At 45.0% G+C, this 17992-nt stretch overlaps 1 protein-coding gene across 2 annotated transcripts in view; it reads right to left on the bottom strand.

Moving 5' to 3' along the window:
* EFHB (EF-hand domain family member B) overlaps nucleotides 1-17992 on the bottom strand; it is a 231308-nt gene that overhangs the window by 19821 nt on the left and 193495 nt on the right. For both annotated transcript variants that reach the window (XM_086942169.1, XM_086942170.1), the window contains one exon: nucleotides 13280-13461. In XM_086942169.1, coding sequence (XP_086798295.1) covers nucleotides 13280-13461 — 182 coding nt within the window. The remainder of the gene's footprint in view (nucleotides 1-13279; nucleotides 13462-17992) is intronic.

Genomic DNA, 17992 nt, shown 5'->3' with positions numbered 1-17992 from the left:
CACTTGCAGTCACCTTCCTCTAAAGCCCTGCCTACCCAGGATACACAAGACGAAGCCAGATGCATTTTGGACTCAGGAGGGTCAGTGCGGCTTTCGACACTGTGAACCATCAGGTGTTGATTCAACGACTGTCAGAGGTGGGTGTGTCAGGGGTCGCTTTGAAGTGGCTTAGGTCATTTCTCAACGGCTGAACATACCAGGTCTGGGAAGGTAGTGATCGGTCAACATCTATCCCCCTTCAGTGTGGGGTGCCACAGGGCTCCTCCCTCAGCCCCACATTGTTTAATGTATATATGGCCCCCCTGGAGGATGTGGTGGCCCCTTTTGACATCAAAATCGTCAGTTATGCGGATGATACGCAGTTGGTGGTCGCCTTATCCCAACTGGTGGAGAACCCCGATCTACTGCACTCCTGCCTGTCGGAAGTCCACACTTGGATGTGTGAGTCAGCTCTTAAGCCGGGAAACCCATTGTGGCGCCGGGAAACCCATTGTGGCGCCGGGAAACCCATTGTGGCGCCGGGAAACCCATTGTGGCGCCGGGAAACCCATTGTGGGTAGCTGTGCGCGATATAAGCTTAAATAAATAAATAAATAAATAAATAGATGAGCTGAATGGTTCGAAGACAGAAATAATGCTGTTAGGGAGTAAGACCCCTTCCCTCCCTTTGACCAGCTGGCTGAGCTGTATGGGAGAGCTCCCGAGCTCGAAAGAGGAGATCAAGAGTTTAGGGGTCTGGTTAGAGCAAGACCTGTTGTTTAGGACCCAAGCGAAAAAAACTGCAGGAGTCTGTTTTGCTCTGCTTCGGTCAGCTCGCAAAATTTTCCCTCTTCTGCCTTTAACATCAAGGAAGCAGCTGATTCAGGGGCTGATTACATCGAGACTAGATTATAGTAATGCTATTTTTCTGGGCGCCCCGGAAGCCACTTTTAATAAACTTCAGCAGGTTCAAAATGCTGCGGCAAGGCTGCTCATGGGCGTCGCTAGGATGCAGTCAGCTAAACCGGCCTTAAAGGCTCTGCATTGGCTCCCAGTGCGGGAAAGGGTCAAATTTAAGGCTCTCTGCATAGCCCATAAAATCCTTCAGGGGAAGGGCCCTCCCATATTGAGGAATCTAGCGGTGCCTTATAAAGCTAATAGAACGCTGCGCTCTGATCAGAAACATCTTCTCCTAATCCCTAAAGTAAAAAGGGCCCGACTGGCAGGAGAAGATTTTCGGTCAACACAGCTATGCTGTGGAACGCGCTCCCTTTAAAATTGCGCTCCGAGACCTGCACCTTGCGATTTCGTAAATGTCTCAAAACGTATTTGTTTCCGGCTTGATTGCACTGAACTGGCCTTTGATTAACTGTTGGCGTCTGGACAAGCGCTGGGATGCCCGAGGGTAACTGCGCGCTATATAACATTTTAAATAAATTAAATATAAATAAGTATGGGCGTGTCCAGAGTGATGGTGATCGCAGCGCTGCTTCCTCTCTAGATCGCCCTATTTGGGAGTTCCTGTCTGGAGAGCTCACAAGCGCCGCAGAATAGGCACTTTCTCTGTTTGGCCTATGGTGTAACTTTAACTTTCCCCCATCCTAAGATCTTCTATCTTCTCTCCCAGGCAAATTCATTTGTAGTTCTTTAACACCGTCTTTTTAATTTTCTATCAAAATGTGCATCCTTTGACTATGTTCCAGGAGGGTAAATAGCCTGCACACATAGAAAGTGGGTCAGAAGCCACCTTCTTACTTCCACATGAGGGACACCTTACAAAAAGTGAAGGTATTTTTTGAGACAATCCATTCAAAGATGACATACAAGGGAGGGAAAACACTTCAAACACATTCAAGACGTTGAATAAAGTAGGCTTAAAAAATCTGAGGCGAAAACCTAACAAGGTGAATATCCCGAGAAGTGTTCTGAGATTCACTCAGTATGAGCCAGAAAAAAGAACTGAGGCTATGAGGCAAACTGACAATACAGTGTATCCTTGGAAATACGGCCTGCATCCTTCTCAAAGGAGCAATGCATGTTTTTCAAGCTTGTGCACTATTGACCTAATAGCCCTGTAAGATATATTGGGTTACTGGCTGAGTGGGGTGAAACCCTGGTCAAGCAGTAACCACAACTCTTGTCAGGGTGAGGCACAAGGCAAACCAAAATTAATGCTAAATTATCCTGTGCTCAACTCTCTGGTAGCTTGGCAGAGAGCGGTCAGGCTTAACTTAGAGGCAATGTGTAAAGTATTTATGCAGCACTTCAAACAGTAATAAAGTCGAAACCTAACCCAACACAAACCCCACACCAATTTAGAAAAATAGAGTAAATGTTAATAGGTCCAAAAGTGTACTAAAGAGTTGGTGTCTGTGATTCAGTATTGAATATTGTAAATTCTACTCCCAAGCACACGTTTTAAATTATACCAAGGTGTCCCTATTAGTAACAAACATAAACAGTAATGTGATAATAAATTCTACAGTATTCCTTTTTTGATTTTTCTTGTCACGCTATATTCAGGTGTTTTCAGCAACAGCCAACGCGTTTGCAAAGCATTAGGGTGTAATCCCGCGACTTCCTCAAGGCTATTATGTCCAAGTATATGATTTGTAAGTGTGGTTATACTTCCGACCCACAAAGGGGCTTTAGGGGTTAATGTTGTCGTTTGTAAACGTAATCCTTTAGATTTTCAATCCAAGTTATCCACCATATAGTATGTCTCTCTTCGTACAGGAGCAGAGTACTGCAGCCGTTCAAAGTCTCAGCATACACCGTGTGCGGTATAGAGTTCAGTATTGAATATTGTGCCTGTTTTGAAGAGGGAGAAACTTCTAGAGGATTCCCTTTGAAGTGTTCAGGGTTCCTGTCTCCTCTACAAGGGCTCCATACTAATACAGTGGATATACAGCCCCCTCTGTAGAGGTAGGACACAACCTATGCAGTTGTGTCCAACCACACATAAGCTCTCTTTTGTGTGTGGCTGTCTAGGAGTAATACACAAAGCCCAACTGTCAGCTACACCTAGTTATGTGACTGGCAGGCCTTGCAGTAATGAAAAACACATCTAAGAGTTTTTCAATACGCGGATATGTAAAACTTAAAATTACATGTCCATCTTTTTAAATGCACTGCACCCTGCCCTACAGGCTGTTTAGTGCCTACCCTAGGGGTGACTTATTTGTAAAAGGTTTAATATGCCAGGTTGAAATTACACTTTAAAAACTGCACACGGCTGCAATGGCTGGCCTGAGACATAGTTAAAGGGCTACTTAAGTAGGTGGGAAAATCAGTGCCGCAGGCCAACCAGTAGCATTTAATTTACAGGCCCTGGGCACATGTAGTACAACTTAATTAAGGACTTATAAGTAAGTTAAATATGCCAATTGGGAATACGCCAATATTACTATGTTAAGAAGAAAGAGCACAAGTACTTTAGCACTGGTTAACAGTGGTAAATAGCACAGAGACCTAAGGCCAACAAAAAAGAAATCAACATAAAAATGGAGGAGGAAGGCAAAAAGTCTGGGGATGACCCTGCAAAAAAAATGGTTAAAAAAACTGTATTTCATTCATGTTTCGCTCTATCCTGTAGAGGTTTTCATTACTAAATATAATTGTTTCAGTTTTCGCTAGATGCTTCCATATGTATTTTGTATTGTGTATGTATGAATGTTATCAGAGACAGAAAATTCAGAATGGATTAGCCTGTTTAATCTACAGAGGTTGATTAGGCATTTTGAGAAAATGACAGCTATTACCTCCAAATTCAGAACTTTAAATAAAATAAGTGGTCCTGGATGCCCATAAATAGCCAGGGATAGTCAATGTTTATGACTATCAGTGAAAATCCTGCAATGCTGATCTTTCTTGCTTTTTCCTCCATCAAAATCACATCCACTAAAACAGTTTTCAACAGGTGATTTGTGACCCTGAGAATATCCAGGTGTCAAGTCTATGCCACAGATCAGGGCAACATAAAATCTCTATGGCAGGGGTCACTCAGTGCTCCTAATTTAACATCTTGGGAAGTATTCCCCCAAGCTAACAAAAGATGACTTCATAGGGTGGAAGTAGGATTGGAAGAAGTGGGGTAAAGCCTTCTAACTTTTCCCTATGTGAAAAAAATCCCTTTTGCGGGACCATCAACAGAATTGTGCTTGATGGTAGTTGAAGCCCCAAAATCAATGGAGTAGCAAAAGTGAAAACGCAGGAATGTTGCCATGGGGTTGAAAGCTTGTAGAGCACCAGATGTTAAAAAATGGACGCTGGATGTTCAGAAGTGGGTTAGGGCTGAGGTGGCCATGCAACATAAACAAGACCTTAAGGGGTCTTCAATAGATCCTTAGGACACAATTCTGCTCGCCTTCGAGGCTACATTGGATGAACATGGGCTGCGAGTGGGATAGGGACAGCATTGTGTTTAGTAAAATGGAAATTCAATCTTGATAATGAGGTTTGCCTGAGATGAGTCCATTTGTAAGAGAGGAACTACAAGAGGAAGTTGTGAGATGAAATACTGGTAGAATGCAAGAACTTTGATAGAACAGATATTCACAGGATGCAAAGACAGTTTATACTAATGTTAAATTATACTGGCAATTGGTTGGTAATGACAGACACAGGAGACCGAGTTAAGATTTAACCTGTCTGACTATATTACGGTCTTTAAGATCAAGAGAGCAGGGAGGGACAGCTGCAGTTGGAAAATTGTAAGTTTTATTTTTTTGCTGGCTGTGTTTGAAACTACAATTATATATGGTGTCAACCATGGAGATCTTCTTGGATGGTTTGTGTATCATATAAAATTAATAAGGAGCAATGTAAAAAATAACATGATTGCTAGCTTTGTTTTAGTGTTTGCTTGGCCTTATACATGTGTGTATCTGAAACTAGGTACGCTTTCTCATGTAGTATGCAGCAACATCATTCGACAATATCCATAAATAAAGAAATCCACCATCAGCATATTTTACCCTCACTGAATCTTCTGGGCCAAAGGCATTCCCTCGTAGTAGCAGACATGGTTGACAAGGGTGCTTGTGCTCTCAGTTTCAAGTGACAAACAGGGGCATGCATATGTAATCCAGACTCCTTATTGAGACTCCACAGAAGATCTTGGATGCAAACTTGGTTGTGTTAAAAGGCAATACCACGGAGGCACACAGGGTGCCATTACCATGGAAATCCTATATCCCCCCTACAAGCAGCAAATGTGGCCTGACACAAGAGAGGAGGGCAGCAAAACGAACCTTTGGCTAGCATGGCACACATTATTGCCATGGCCCTACTGCAATGATAACCTAACCATTGGCAATGATAATCTTTGCACTTTTTTAAACACTCATAAGTAACAGGTTCGATATTACAGAGCTCCCAAAACCTTGCATCTGTCTTTGTACTGAAGCTTCTATAAAATGGTGGAATCTAATGGGTGAACTGTTACCTCATTTAAAGACCCTAGGTAGAGTTTGGTGGATGGAATACTCCATCACAAAGGTGCTGGATGTCCCGTCTGCCGTATTACCATTGAATTATAGCATACAGCACTTGTAATATGGCGGACAGGATATCTGCCACGTTATGACAAATTATTCTATCTGTCAACCTTTAAATTAGGCCCTTAGAGTTACCAAGCTACAATGACATTAAATGTGCATGTGGTTTAGCATTACTAAAGCAGGCAAAGGCACCCTGAGGCATACAATAAAGCTCCATCTGCAGCCAAGGGGCTCAGGCCTGTGGGACGAGGCCATAACACAGTCATGAAGTTGTTTGATACAGAGGTCTCGACAAAAGTAGGAGAAACACCCGCCCCTCATAGGAAGAAAATGATGGTTAAAGGGGAAGCCATTAATAGGGGAGGAAAAAACTTCCACATCTGATGGTCACTAAATACAGGGGGTGACTTACAGATGCATTTATTAGATATTGGAGATACCACCAGTAGAAGGTGGATGATGAAGCTACTGTACCAATAATGTACAGGGGAAATCTGAGGTAACTAAGGAATTAGTTACTTACCTATACACTATAGTTCTCCAGTATTATCTTTCATAGATTCACATGCTTGTATCTTCCCCGTCGTCATGGTGGGAGTCTCACGGTAACAGAATGACCAAAGCAGTGTCATAGAGAAGAAAACTGCATAGAAAAGCCCATAGGGACTGTAGTATTTGGTAACCAGACCTCCTCATTGTTTGGTCCAAAAGTCAGCCAATCAGCATAGCTGCCCTTCCCTCACACTCCCCAGCAGAAACTTCATGCCTCAGATTTCCGGCCCCAAGTGAGAGACATGGATAAATACCGAGACAATAGGTTCTGCCTGAGAAACGGGGAGGTGGGCGGGCGCATGTGAATCTATGAAAGATAATACTGGAGAACTATAGTGTACTGGAAAGTAACTAATTCCTTCTCCAGTATTACATCTTTCATATATTCACATGCTTGTATCAGAGTAGTAAGTGGTACCCACAAAGCCTGCAGCGTTTCCAGGATAGAACCCAGAAGGAAGTTCTGCAGCTGAAATATCGTTAGAACATGATCTGAAAATATATAGGGCAGATAGGAATAAAAACCATCTATAACAATAGCAGATTCTACATATATATACACATATACTGTATAGAGTATTAACAAAGAACCAAAGAATACCTTATTGAAATAGACGTTTCAGAACAGCTTGTCCCACTGCCGTGTCTTCTTTCCATGCAGTGTCGAGACAGTAGTGCTTGGTAAATGAATGCACACTCTTCCATGTCGCCGTTCTGCAGATCTCAGGTAGAGACACTCCTGCAAATAAGGCTATCGATGTCGCCATCTTTCTTGTGGGATGAGCAGTCACTCTGGAATGAAGCGGTTTTCCACCTTTTTCATGACACTTGATGATAGCCGATGGTATCCATCTGGCGATACTCAGTCTTGACAGAGGGAGCCCTTTCCTCTGTCCTTCAAATGCAATAAATACCTGTTTAAATTTGCGGAATGTTCTTGTTCGTTCAATGTAGAATTTCAAACATCTAGCGATGTCCAAAGAATGCAACGCTCATTCCGCTTCAGATGAGGGATTGCTGAAGAAGGTAGGCAAAATAATTGGCTCATTCAGGTGAAAAGAAGTAGGGTCTGTGGGTATAAACGTAGGATTTGTACATAGTATAACTCTGTCCTGTCGAAATTGCAGAAAAGGCTTGAATTTCCTTAACTCTCCTCGCCGAGGTAAGAGCTAGCAGCAGGGCTGTCTTCCAAGAGAGGAATTGTAAGTCTGTCTTGTGTATAGGCTCGAATGGTGGCCTCATAAGTTGCGTCAAAACTGTATTGAGGTGCCAGGGTACTGATGGTCGTTGAATGGGTGGAAAAGCTCTAAAGAGCCCTCTAAGGAACTCCTTTATCAGTCTGTGAGACCAGAGAGACGGCTCGTCTGGCATTCTCCTGAATCTTGAAATTGCCACCAAAAGCATCTTCAGCGAGGCATGAGACAGGCCTGCGTTTGATAACGACAACAGGTAAGGCAGAATACCTTCTGGGGGTACCGTCAACGGATGTAGACTTTGACTGGTACACCAGTGGCAGAAGCGTGTCCATATGGCTGTGTATGTCTTGTTGGTTGACATAGCTTTGGATTGCGATAGAATTTGTCTGCAGTCTTGTGGAATGCTCATGGCTTGGAATTCAAGCTCATGAGGTTGCATGCGGATAATTTTTGCGATGCTAGGTCCGGATGCAGAATTTGTCTGTTGCTCATTGATATGAGGCTCTGGAATGTCGGGTATTGCACTTTGTTGCCTTTTGACATCTGCAGTAGATCTGAAAACCATGCCTGCCTCTGCCAAGCTGGTGCAATCAGAAAGACATGACACGGTTCTGATTTCATTTTGCGAAGCACTCACAGTATTAAGGGAATTGGTGGGAACGCGTAAGTGAACATTCCCGTCCAGTCCATGTGAAACGCATTGCCTTTGGAATCCCGCTGAGGGTACCTGGACGCAAACTGATCGCATTTCGATTTGTCCCGGGTTGCGAACAAGTCGAATGTTGGTGTGCCCCATCTTTGAAACACTCTGTGGAGCTGAGTGTCGTGCGACTGAGGACATCTGCACGTGTGTTGAGGATGCCCTGTATATGCTGCACCTGAATAGAAATGTCGTGACTTATCAGCCATTTCCAAATCCTTTGCGCCAGTGCAGAAAGTTGCTTGGATCTTGTTCCTCCTTGCTTTAGGAGCTAAAAAATAGTGGTGGTGCTGTCCGTCTGAATGAGCACCGACGAGCTCTGGATTCTGGGCAGGAAAGCTTGGAGTCCCAGAAACACCGCCTTGAGCTCCAACATATTTATGTGAAGCTGTGCATCCCACTCGGACCAGTGTCCCTGGATTTCCAGCTCCTGAAGGTGCGCGCCCCATCCCTGTAACGAGGCATCCGTCGTCATCACATATTTGTGATTCTGAGGTACAAAATTCAGACCCTGATTCAAGTTCTTCTGAACCTTCCACCATGACATGGCCACCTTCATACGGTGAGTGATGGTAATCCGATCTTCGAAGGTTCCTTTGGATTGGACCCACTGCTTGTCCAGATGTTCCTGCAAGGGCCTCATTCGAAGACGGCAGTTTGGAACCAGTGGGATGCAAGAGGACATCATCCCCAACAAGGATTTGTACATCCGCACAGAAGTGAACCTTTTTGTCTGAAGGGAAGTTGCCAGACCCATTATTTTTTTCATCCTTTCTTCTGACGGTTATGCTTTCGTTTCTTTGGTGCATATCCATGCCCCTAGGAATTGAATGCCTTGAGCTGGAATCAATGAAGACTTTTCCAAGTTGGTTCTAAGGCCTAACTGATGGAATAGGCGGATGCAGCACTGAAGAGACCTCTTGGCTTTTGTGAATGATGGAGCTGTCACCCGCCAATAGTCTAGATATGGGTAAATGCAATGTACTCTTAACCTTAAGTGGGCCCCCACCGGGGCCATGCATTTGGTAAACACCCTCGGGCCGATTTGAGGCCAAATGGCAACACCTTGAATTGGAAATGGCGACTCTCCACAGCAAATCTTAAATATTTTCTGTGCTTCCGATGGATTGGGATATGGAAGTATGCATCCATGAGATCAAACAAAGCCATGAAGTCTTTCCTCTTTAACATCAGAAGAATCTCTTGTAACGAGAGCATTCGGAAGAGAATTTTCTTTATGTATTGATTCAGATCCCTCAAATCCAATACCTGTCTCCCCTTCGTAGTCTGCTTTTTCTTGATGAGGAAGAAATGTGAATAGAAGCCTTTCCCTCGGTGTTGATGAGGTACTTCTTCTATAGCCCCCTTCCGCAAGAGTGATTGGACTTCCTTTTGCAGCTCTTGACGATGTTGATGGTGTCTGAGCACCGGGCGATGATCTGGTGGTATTTGTACAAACTCCAGGGTATGGCCTCTGCTTATTACATCCAAAACCCATTTGTCCGATGTTATGGACATCCAATTGTCGAAGAAGAGAGACAGATAGTGGTCGTTTTCCGGGATTTGCTGTGTGGGGAGCGCCGGCATGAAATCATTGTCGTCTGTTAGATTGTTGATTCTTTCCTCTATTGGAGGACTTGCCTCTAGATTGCTGCTGGAAAGAGGAGTTGGAAGGCCTAAATTGATTGCCTGTATTGTATTGCCTATATCCTTGCTGGTTATAGGGCTGATATCTGTTGGATGAATATGAAGATATCTGATTACATTGACCCCTTGTACCTCTTTTACGAAAGGACTGGAACCTTCCTTGCTGAAGGGATCCTAGCGCCCTAGCCGTGTCCGTATCTGACTTTATGCCCTGCAGCGCCTCGTCTATATGTTTGCCAAAGAGATTTTCGCCATCGAATGCCATGTCGACAATCTTCGCCTGCACCTCCGGACGAAAGGATGTAGCCTTTAGCCAGCCCTGTCTCCGAAGAGAAACCGCTCCTGCCATCTGCCTAAAGGCCATAGAGGAGACATCCATGGTGACATCAATGGATTCCGAGGTCGACTTTGCCCCATCACGGAAAATAGCAGCTGCTTCCTCTTTTTTATCCTCCGGGAGTGCAGCCATAATGGGTGCCAAATCCGACCACATTTGCCTGTTAAAACCGCTAATTAGGGCCATAGCATTGGCTGCTTTAATAGTAGAGGCTGCCATGACCGCAAACCTCTTCCCGGCTCCATCCATCCTCCGTCCCTCTTTGTCTGGCGGCACCATTGAAGTAGCAACTGGATTCTTGGAATTCCTCTGAGCTGCTTGTGTCACCAGCGACTCCGGTCTCGGGTGTCCTATCAGACAGGCCGGAGAAGACTCTGGTGCTCTATATTTCTTTTCAATTCTAGGAACCGAAACTGCGATGGAGGCCGGTGTCTTCAAAATTTTTAGTCCCTCTTCCCAAAGGTGAGGGATAATCGGGTTTGAGCGAGCAGACTTTCTGGCGTCATCCTTAAAATCATATAAGAAACATTCGGTTTCTTTAACCTCCATCTCCAGATCAAATCTCTTGGCTGCTTTTTCCATAATGTCATGGAAACCTCCAATATCCTGAGGAGGAGAAGTGGTTGGCGGCGGAGTAGGTTAAGGAGCCGACGGTAAAATGTACTCATTCCCTTCCTGACCTCCCGTAGAATCTTGTAAAATTTCACCTTCCTCAGGTTGCTCATCATCATCATCAGTGTCCGTTAGATCATCCCTGATTGTGACCACTGGAGGTGATCTCACCTGCTGCGTGTGAGGAGTAGAATGGGTTCTCGGAGACTGTGCTGTAGGTGCTGGCGTAGATGGTGTAGGCTTATTTGCCTCTGGGATAATAGTCGTTAATCATGAACCTCAGGTCAGAAACCAGAGCTATAGGTATGGAGACTGATTCCTCTCGCGACTCCTCTCGCGATTCTTCTTGTTGATCATCCTCCTCACCATAGTCGCAAGTCTCCTGGAAAGATTCATATCTAGCGGACTGAGACTGAGCTCTCTCCTTAAAGGAAAACACCTCCTCATCATCTGTGTCCTGGCTCTTTATTTTAAGTTGCGAAGGACTGTAAGCCATTCCAGTCGACTCCTCCCCTTCTGAATCCTGCTCCAGCAAAGAAGATGGGGGTAGAGGCGAAATCTGCGCCCACGACATGAATTCTGCAGATTTGCTTATGTTCGCCGAACCCTTCGACGACTGAAATGAGCGAAAAGAGATCAAAGTCTTCGATTGTGGTGATTTAAACGCCTTTGCCGTTGAAATGACACTCTTCGTCGACGAACTCATTGTCGACGAAGTCATCGTCGACGGAGCCGTCGTCACTGAAGCCAGCGTCGACGGGACCGTCGTCGATGTGGTCTCCGTCGACGGGGTCGTCGACGACTTCAACACTGATTTCATCATCGACGATGTCGTCGTCGACGGTTTCTTCGTCGACGGTATGATCAAACTCGTCGACGTAGTCGTCGTTGACACGGTCTTAGCTCCCGTCGTCGACACAGCTGTCGTCGTCGAAATAGTCGTCGTCGATGGTGAAGTCGTCGACGGAGCTGAAGTCTTTGCCACAGATTTTACAGCAGAAATCAGGGATTTGGTTGACGGAGCAGACCCTGCCCCCCTCTGACCTGACGACTTCTTGATGGGAGTAGGAGGGAGAGATGAGGCCTCCTTTCCCTTAAATTTAACCTTCTTAAGCTCCACCATTTCCTCAGAATGTGAGGCCTTTTTCTTCTTAGGTGTTAAACTAGTAAACTCCTCACCAGAATCTGAATCTGATGCGGCCTTCTTTTTCTGAAGCCACAACAGCAGACGAGCCTCTCTGTCCCTCAGAGTTTTAGCAGAGAAGATTCTACAATATTTACAATCCTTAGCCACATGCTTTGGATGAAGACAATATAAGCAGTCCTTGTGAGGGTCTTCAGAGAAAAGCCTAGCCTTTCCAAAGGATCTGCAAGGCCTGAAAAGCCTCTTTTAGAGCTTTCAGACACCATAAAAGAAATAGGTACACACAATACCTTAATCCAGGAGATAAGACAGTTGAAAAACAAAGGTCAATAGTTCACAAGGAACAGCAAACTGAGCAGAGCTCAGGGAGACTCCTTTCTCACACGAAGGCGGTTGGAAATCTGAGGCAGGAAGTTTCTGCTGGGGAGGGCAGGGCAGCTATGCTGATTGGCTGAATTTTGGACCAAACAATGAGGAGGTCTGGTTACCAAATACTACAGTCCCTATGGGATTTTCTATGCAGTTTTCTTCTCTATGATACTGCTTTGGTCATTCTGTTACCGTGAGACTCCCACCATGACGACTGGGAAGATACAAGCATGTGAATCTATGAAAGATGTAATACTGGAGAATAGTCCTTTCTGCACTTTTACATTTGGTTGTATTCTGCATATGCTTGGTTTTTCGAGATCTAGGGATCCGGGGGTACAAGAACTAATGACATTTGTTATGAAATGTAAACGTGCAAGATTACGGGACCGATTTACTATTTGGAGGTCAGCCCGTCCTCCACCAGTGACAGAGTAAATTACTCCGTCACCCTGACTGAGGTGGCCCAGCCAAATTTAGAAATGTCCACCGGCCCAGCAGGCATTCCTAGCATTGGCAGGAGCCACCGTCATGGCGGTTTCTGTCAATGCATTGTAATTTTGCAGTACGGATCCATCAACGTGACAAAGTCGTACGGCACACTTGCAAAGTTTTATTTAATTTCAAAAAGAAAATCCCAATTTTTCTCCCATAATGAGGGGGGCATTGGGCACTTTCGGTACCCCTTACCGCCCCATTTCGACAGGAAAAATGGCTATATGTCCGCCCATCTAACTTAGGTGGGAGAACATATAGCCAAAACTCCAATTGCCCTTACTCCATGAGGCCATCACAGAAGTTTTACTGTGGCGGAGACAGAGCATTCTCCACTGTCGTCAAACTATGGTCCGTCCAAAAATGTAGTATTGGCGGGGAGGGAACTCTGTCACAGTCTTGCAAAACGGCAGAATATGAGACTGGGACACCAAAATCCTTACATTTTCTTGGGGTCCCTGTGTGTGTTTATTTGGAATCTACCCCCCACTCATCTTTTTTTTAATTTCTTTATTAGATTTTCGCAGTTAGAGAAAAAGCAAACAGTGCACTTATATTTGCTAAGTCTGACAAATGTCCACTTTACCATAGCTTACATTTGAGGCCAATGTCCGTACTTGCAGGTTGCACCCCAAGGGAAATGTTGAATGTTTGGTATAATGCTCTTCTGGATCGAAATCCCCTGTGCCAGGGGAATAGCGATGCCCCCCATCATTTCTAATCAGAAAAACCTTGGATATACTCTACCTCTTTCTTCGATCGTGGGGCGAAAAAGTCCTTCTCATACACTCCCTTCTCACTGAAGATGGACGGGCACAGCAGGGCGTAGGCACCAGGGTCGTCCCCATAACTATTTCGGTCAGAGACCCCGCGGATGCGGGGGACAGCAACGTCTGTACGCACACTCGGAAGGCCAGAACTACGACAATCTGCGGACCAGAGAAAGCTCATTCATTAAAAACTAATATTTGGACAACAGGAGTGCCTATGCATGGTGAGGCTTTGGCATGACATATTCAATGGTCACCCACTTCATGTAATGGGACCACACATTAAGAAGGCTTTTTATCCAAGAAAACACACTTGTGCAGTAAGTGCCCCATTCTCTAACTGTTGCACTTTAACATTGCCTGGGAGGGTACTATAGGTATTATTTTAAAAACAATTAATTAAATATTAAAGGGGGTGTAGTAACATGTTTGCTGCAGTTGACGAGGGGTATCTGGCAAATAATGTGACACCAAAATAAATCACAAGTTCCTATTTTCTTAGGAAAACACTTTAGGAGGGCTAATGAACACAGCCTTACAGTCAAGAACGGAAATGAAGCCAAGACAAAAAAATGAACTGTCATCAAGAAAGTCCAACATAAATCAACTAGTATTGTCTTTTATAGCCTTATCCAGTTGGAAAATGTGTATTCAGCTTTAGTTGTAATTCAGGAAGACTGAAGAGTTAAAAATCAATAAATACCTCTTCACACCTGGGCCACTTTACGCATATCCTCTTAAGAATTCGTCTGACAGTCCTGGTGGACACCAAAGAGAGAGTTGGTTAGGCTCATCGAAGTCCATCAAACACTGAAGGACTATGACAAGCACTAACACAACATTAAGTCACTGATTGTAGAGCACCTTGGAGTAAATAATGCGGTGTATCGAAGCCTTACCATGAGCACAATGGCCAAAATGTAGCTATGATCACACGACCTCTAACAACACTACTACCTCTGAAAACATTGAAAAAACAAATATCAGTATCGATTAAAGAAGGGAATGTTGTGAGGAAAAGGTCCCCATCGCAACCTGTTTTCAATCTCAAAGCCTTCGCTTCAACCAAGCATTCGTAATGCATGTTCAGGCCATAATCTCTTGAGGAGACATTATTGGCTGATAGAATGGTCTCCAAGAGTGCATCATAGAGATGGGGAGGAGTTTCAGAAGCTGGATTTCCTGTGACTTGGGAGTCTTCTCAGCTTAGGTGGGATCAGAAGGGGCTCAAGTTGAGCTGCATTATGTGGTTTAGAAACCAGGTGTAGCGGGTCCAATGCGGACTTAGAGATGTTAACAACCTGTTCCTGCAGGTTTATTCCAAACATCTCCTAAAAGGATCAGGATGTTTCCAAGAAACATGGCAACAGGAATACATACATTCATAAACAATATAGGGCGCTTTTTCATCATAGTGCTTTATGTGATGTACCAGCGTAGAAGGGGTCTGTGTGTTTCTTTATGACGTCTTGAGCGAATACGTTAACTCAAAATATTTCTCGGTTAATGCATGTTTTTGTGAAAGCAGAGCTTAGAAAAACACAGAGGCAATTACTATCCAGAGATATTTTAAGTTAAGGTATGCATCACATAGCATAACAAAGCATTGGTGTATGAGTACTGACTTTTAATTGATTCTTCAGTAACCTATGTCCATTTACACCCAAGAAGAGCAGACATGATCCGCATAGAAGACCATACTGGGGAAGAGGTTGACACAAGAGTTACTTCTTGCAAAAAGAACCCATCTATTTGCATCTTTTTACAATGAGAGGGTGTTTGCAGCTTGACATATAATGGACGTGAATGGAGCTGGTGTGCATTTTCACAAGTTGTGTAAACTGACATGGCATCGACGAGCCGAATGGTATTTCGGACTTATAGAATTATTCTTCCAGGCAGGTTCTCAGTTCTTGCAAACAGCACCCTTACACAAGATTCATGGCCTAATTTAGAGTTTGGAGGACAAATACTCTGCCACAATTGTGACGGATACCACCTCTGCCTTATAACAGGTGCTTTACATGCTAATGCACTTATAATACGCAGACAGTGTATCTGTCACAGCCAGGCCCCAAGTTAGAAAATTAGATGATGTTGATAGAGCAGAAATGTTTGAACTTCTACATATCACCTGGGAACTGCATCACAAGCTGGCCAAGACTCAGTGACGTAGCAACAGTGGGGGATCAAGTGGGTGGGGCGGGCAGACTCCCCATGCGGCACAAGTTTTGAGGGCAGTGGAGTCCCCCCCTGCTCTCACGCGCAGCCATGGGCGGTAAAAGGTCTTGCAAAGTCATTGCCAAGACTACCAAAACAATCAATCTAGATGGACATATGCCACAATCAGCTGCGGTCGGTAATGGGTGTACCTGCAGGGCGGTGACGTGGGGAGAGGGAGGGGCAGGGTGGGGGTAGTAATCTATGGTTTACGGAGCTTTATAGGTAAGTAAACATATAAATAAATAAAACGAATTTCGTTGTGTGCACTGCATCCAGAGGCGTAGCTAGAGCTTCTGGCGCCCATGGCTTTCCCTCAGATTGACGCCCATGATAGGTACTTGGGGGGAGGGGGAGTTGCTGAGGAAGTTTGTGGCGCGAAGTGCAGCTCTCGAACTAAGTGAGACTGCTGCAGTGCTGTTCTTAATCAGCTGGACTGTCTGCTGCAAATCGCCCTTCACTGTAGAGACTCCACTAAAGAGAGCGCGTGGTGGTGGCGCTCATTACTAGTATATTTTAACCGACAATCGTACAGCGCGGGGGCTGGCCGAAAAAGATTCCCAGGGCCGTCATTGGTAGCACTTTCACGCGCTACATGATTGACGGCCCTGGGATCCACATATACGCTGTACGCCGAGCGCTGCACCACTAGTAAGCTAGGTGGTGCAGCAATTGCAAGCATGTGCACTTGCACTTACCTACACGTGTGCAGTGCTGCTCAGTTACAGCTGCACCTGTGGGTGTGGGGGGTGGTGGGGGACCCTGTTGTCCCTAACAAAATCCTGGACTGGCCACGGGCCACCAGCATAGCTGCCAAGGTTTGAAATTGCTATGTGTGACATTTTCTTAATTTTAGTGTAATTATGAGTGACAGGGAAGACGGCTCAGGTGGTCGAAATTTGACGGTGAGGCATTTTATAAAGCTTTAATAGCTAAGGGGAAAGAACTGATTGACGAATGCCTAGATCTGACGATAAAGGGGTGTTCCCTGGTCAAGGCGTTCCGGTCAGTAACCAGCCTGGTAGAGGGGCTATTGAAGGCAAAGGGCCCCAGGGGAAATACAACACAGCCAAGATGGTTCGATACCAACTGCTCACGAGCTTTGAGAGACCTAAAATCTAGCCTTAAAGCCAACCCTAGGGACAAACTGAGAGTAGCCCTTTGCAGACAGACATACAAAACTGCTGAAGCAGAGAAAGGTTTCCCTTCAAGCTGAAGTGTGGGTAGACCTAAGGGAGGCTGGCGAGAGAAGGGACTCAAAAGAATTTTGGAGGATAATCAACAGGCCATGTTTTCAGGATAGTAGCGCCCCTGTGATTGGAACGTATATCTTACCCGAACAGTGGGTGACACACTTTGAGGGGCTTTATAATAAACAATCAGGATACTGACCAGGAGGAGGGGTGGGATAAAAAAGCGGAGCTCGGATGTAGAATTCTCCCTTGAAGGAATAACCAAGGCGATCCAAGGCCTCACTCGCAATAAAGCCCCAGGCCTTGATGGCACTCCACCCGACCTGTATTTGAGTAATGTAGACCTATGGGCCCCCATCCTCACGAGGGTGTTAAATGGGGCTATTAAGACTGGATTGCCCCGCTCCTGGTATACTGCAACAATCGTCCCTATATTTAAGAAGGGAAACAGGGACAACCCCCAATGCTACAGACCAATATCACTGATTGAGGTCTCAGCCAAAATCTTGGGCCGGGTAATCTTGGAACGGCACATGGACTGGACGGAAAAGCATCATACCATCTCGGACACCCAGTATGGTTTCAGGTCTGGAAGGTCCACTAGTGACCAGTGTCTTAACCTCTATTTGCTGGTAGCAAAATATACCAAAGCCAGCAATGAAGCTATTTACTTGGGGTTCATGGACCTAGTAGCTGCGTTTGACCATGTAAATAGGAATAAACTATGGGTCATGATGAGTAACATGGGAATTGACCCAGGTCTGATCGACATTCTTAGAGAGCTACACTGGGACACCACTGCCAAAGTCCGCTACAACATAGAGGGGGGGAACACAGAACCCCGTTCCATGTACTAGTGGAGTGTGACAAGGTTGTATTCTCTCCCCTTTTTTGTTCTCGCTTTATATTAATAACCTGGAGAGACCCTTGATTGCCCTGAATACAGACTGCCCAAAAGCAGGAACACGCCATATACCAGTGCTTTTGTACGCGGATGACGCGGTCCTGCTTGCCCGTACCCCGAGGTGCTTGCAGTGTTTAATTGACGGATTTGTAGATTTCATGGACACCTTACACCTATCAGTGAATTTAAGTAAGTCATTCGTGATGTTAGCTGGCACGAAGCCCTGTAGGAACTTTGCATATAAAATAGGGACTCACACTTTAGAGAAGGTGAAGACCTTCTCTTATCTTGGGCTACTATTTGATGGGGCACTAAAATTTAAAACCTTGGTAGAAGAGCGGTGCTCATAATTGATATCATCAAATGGTGCTAT

The sequence above is a fragment of the Lissotriton vulgaris genome, chromosome 10 (assembly GCF_964263255.1).
Source record: "Lissotriton vulgaris chromosome 10, aLisVul1.2, whole genome shotgun sequence".
Classification (NCBI taxonomy): Eukaryota; Metazoa; Chordata; class Amphibia; order Caudata; family Salamandridae; genus Lissotriton; species Lissotriton vulgaris.
Note: the sequence above shows the minus strand (reverse complement) of the source record. Positions and strands in the feature narration are given on the sequence as shown.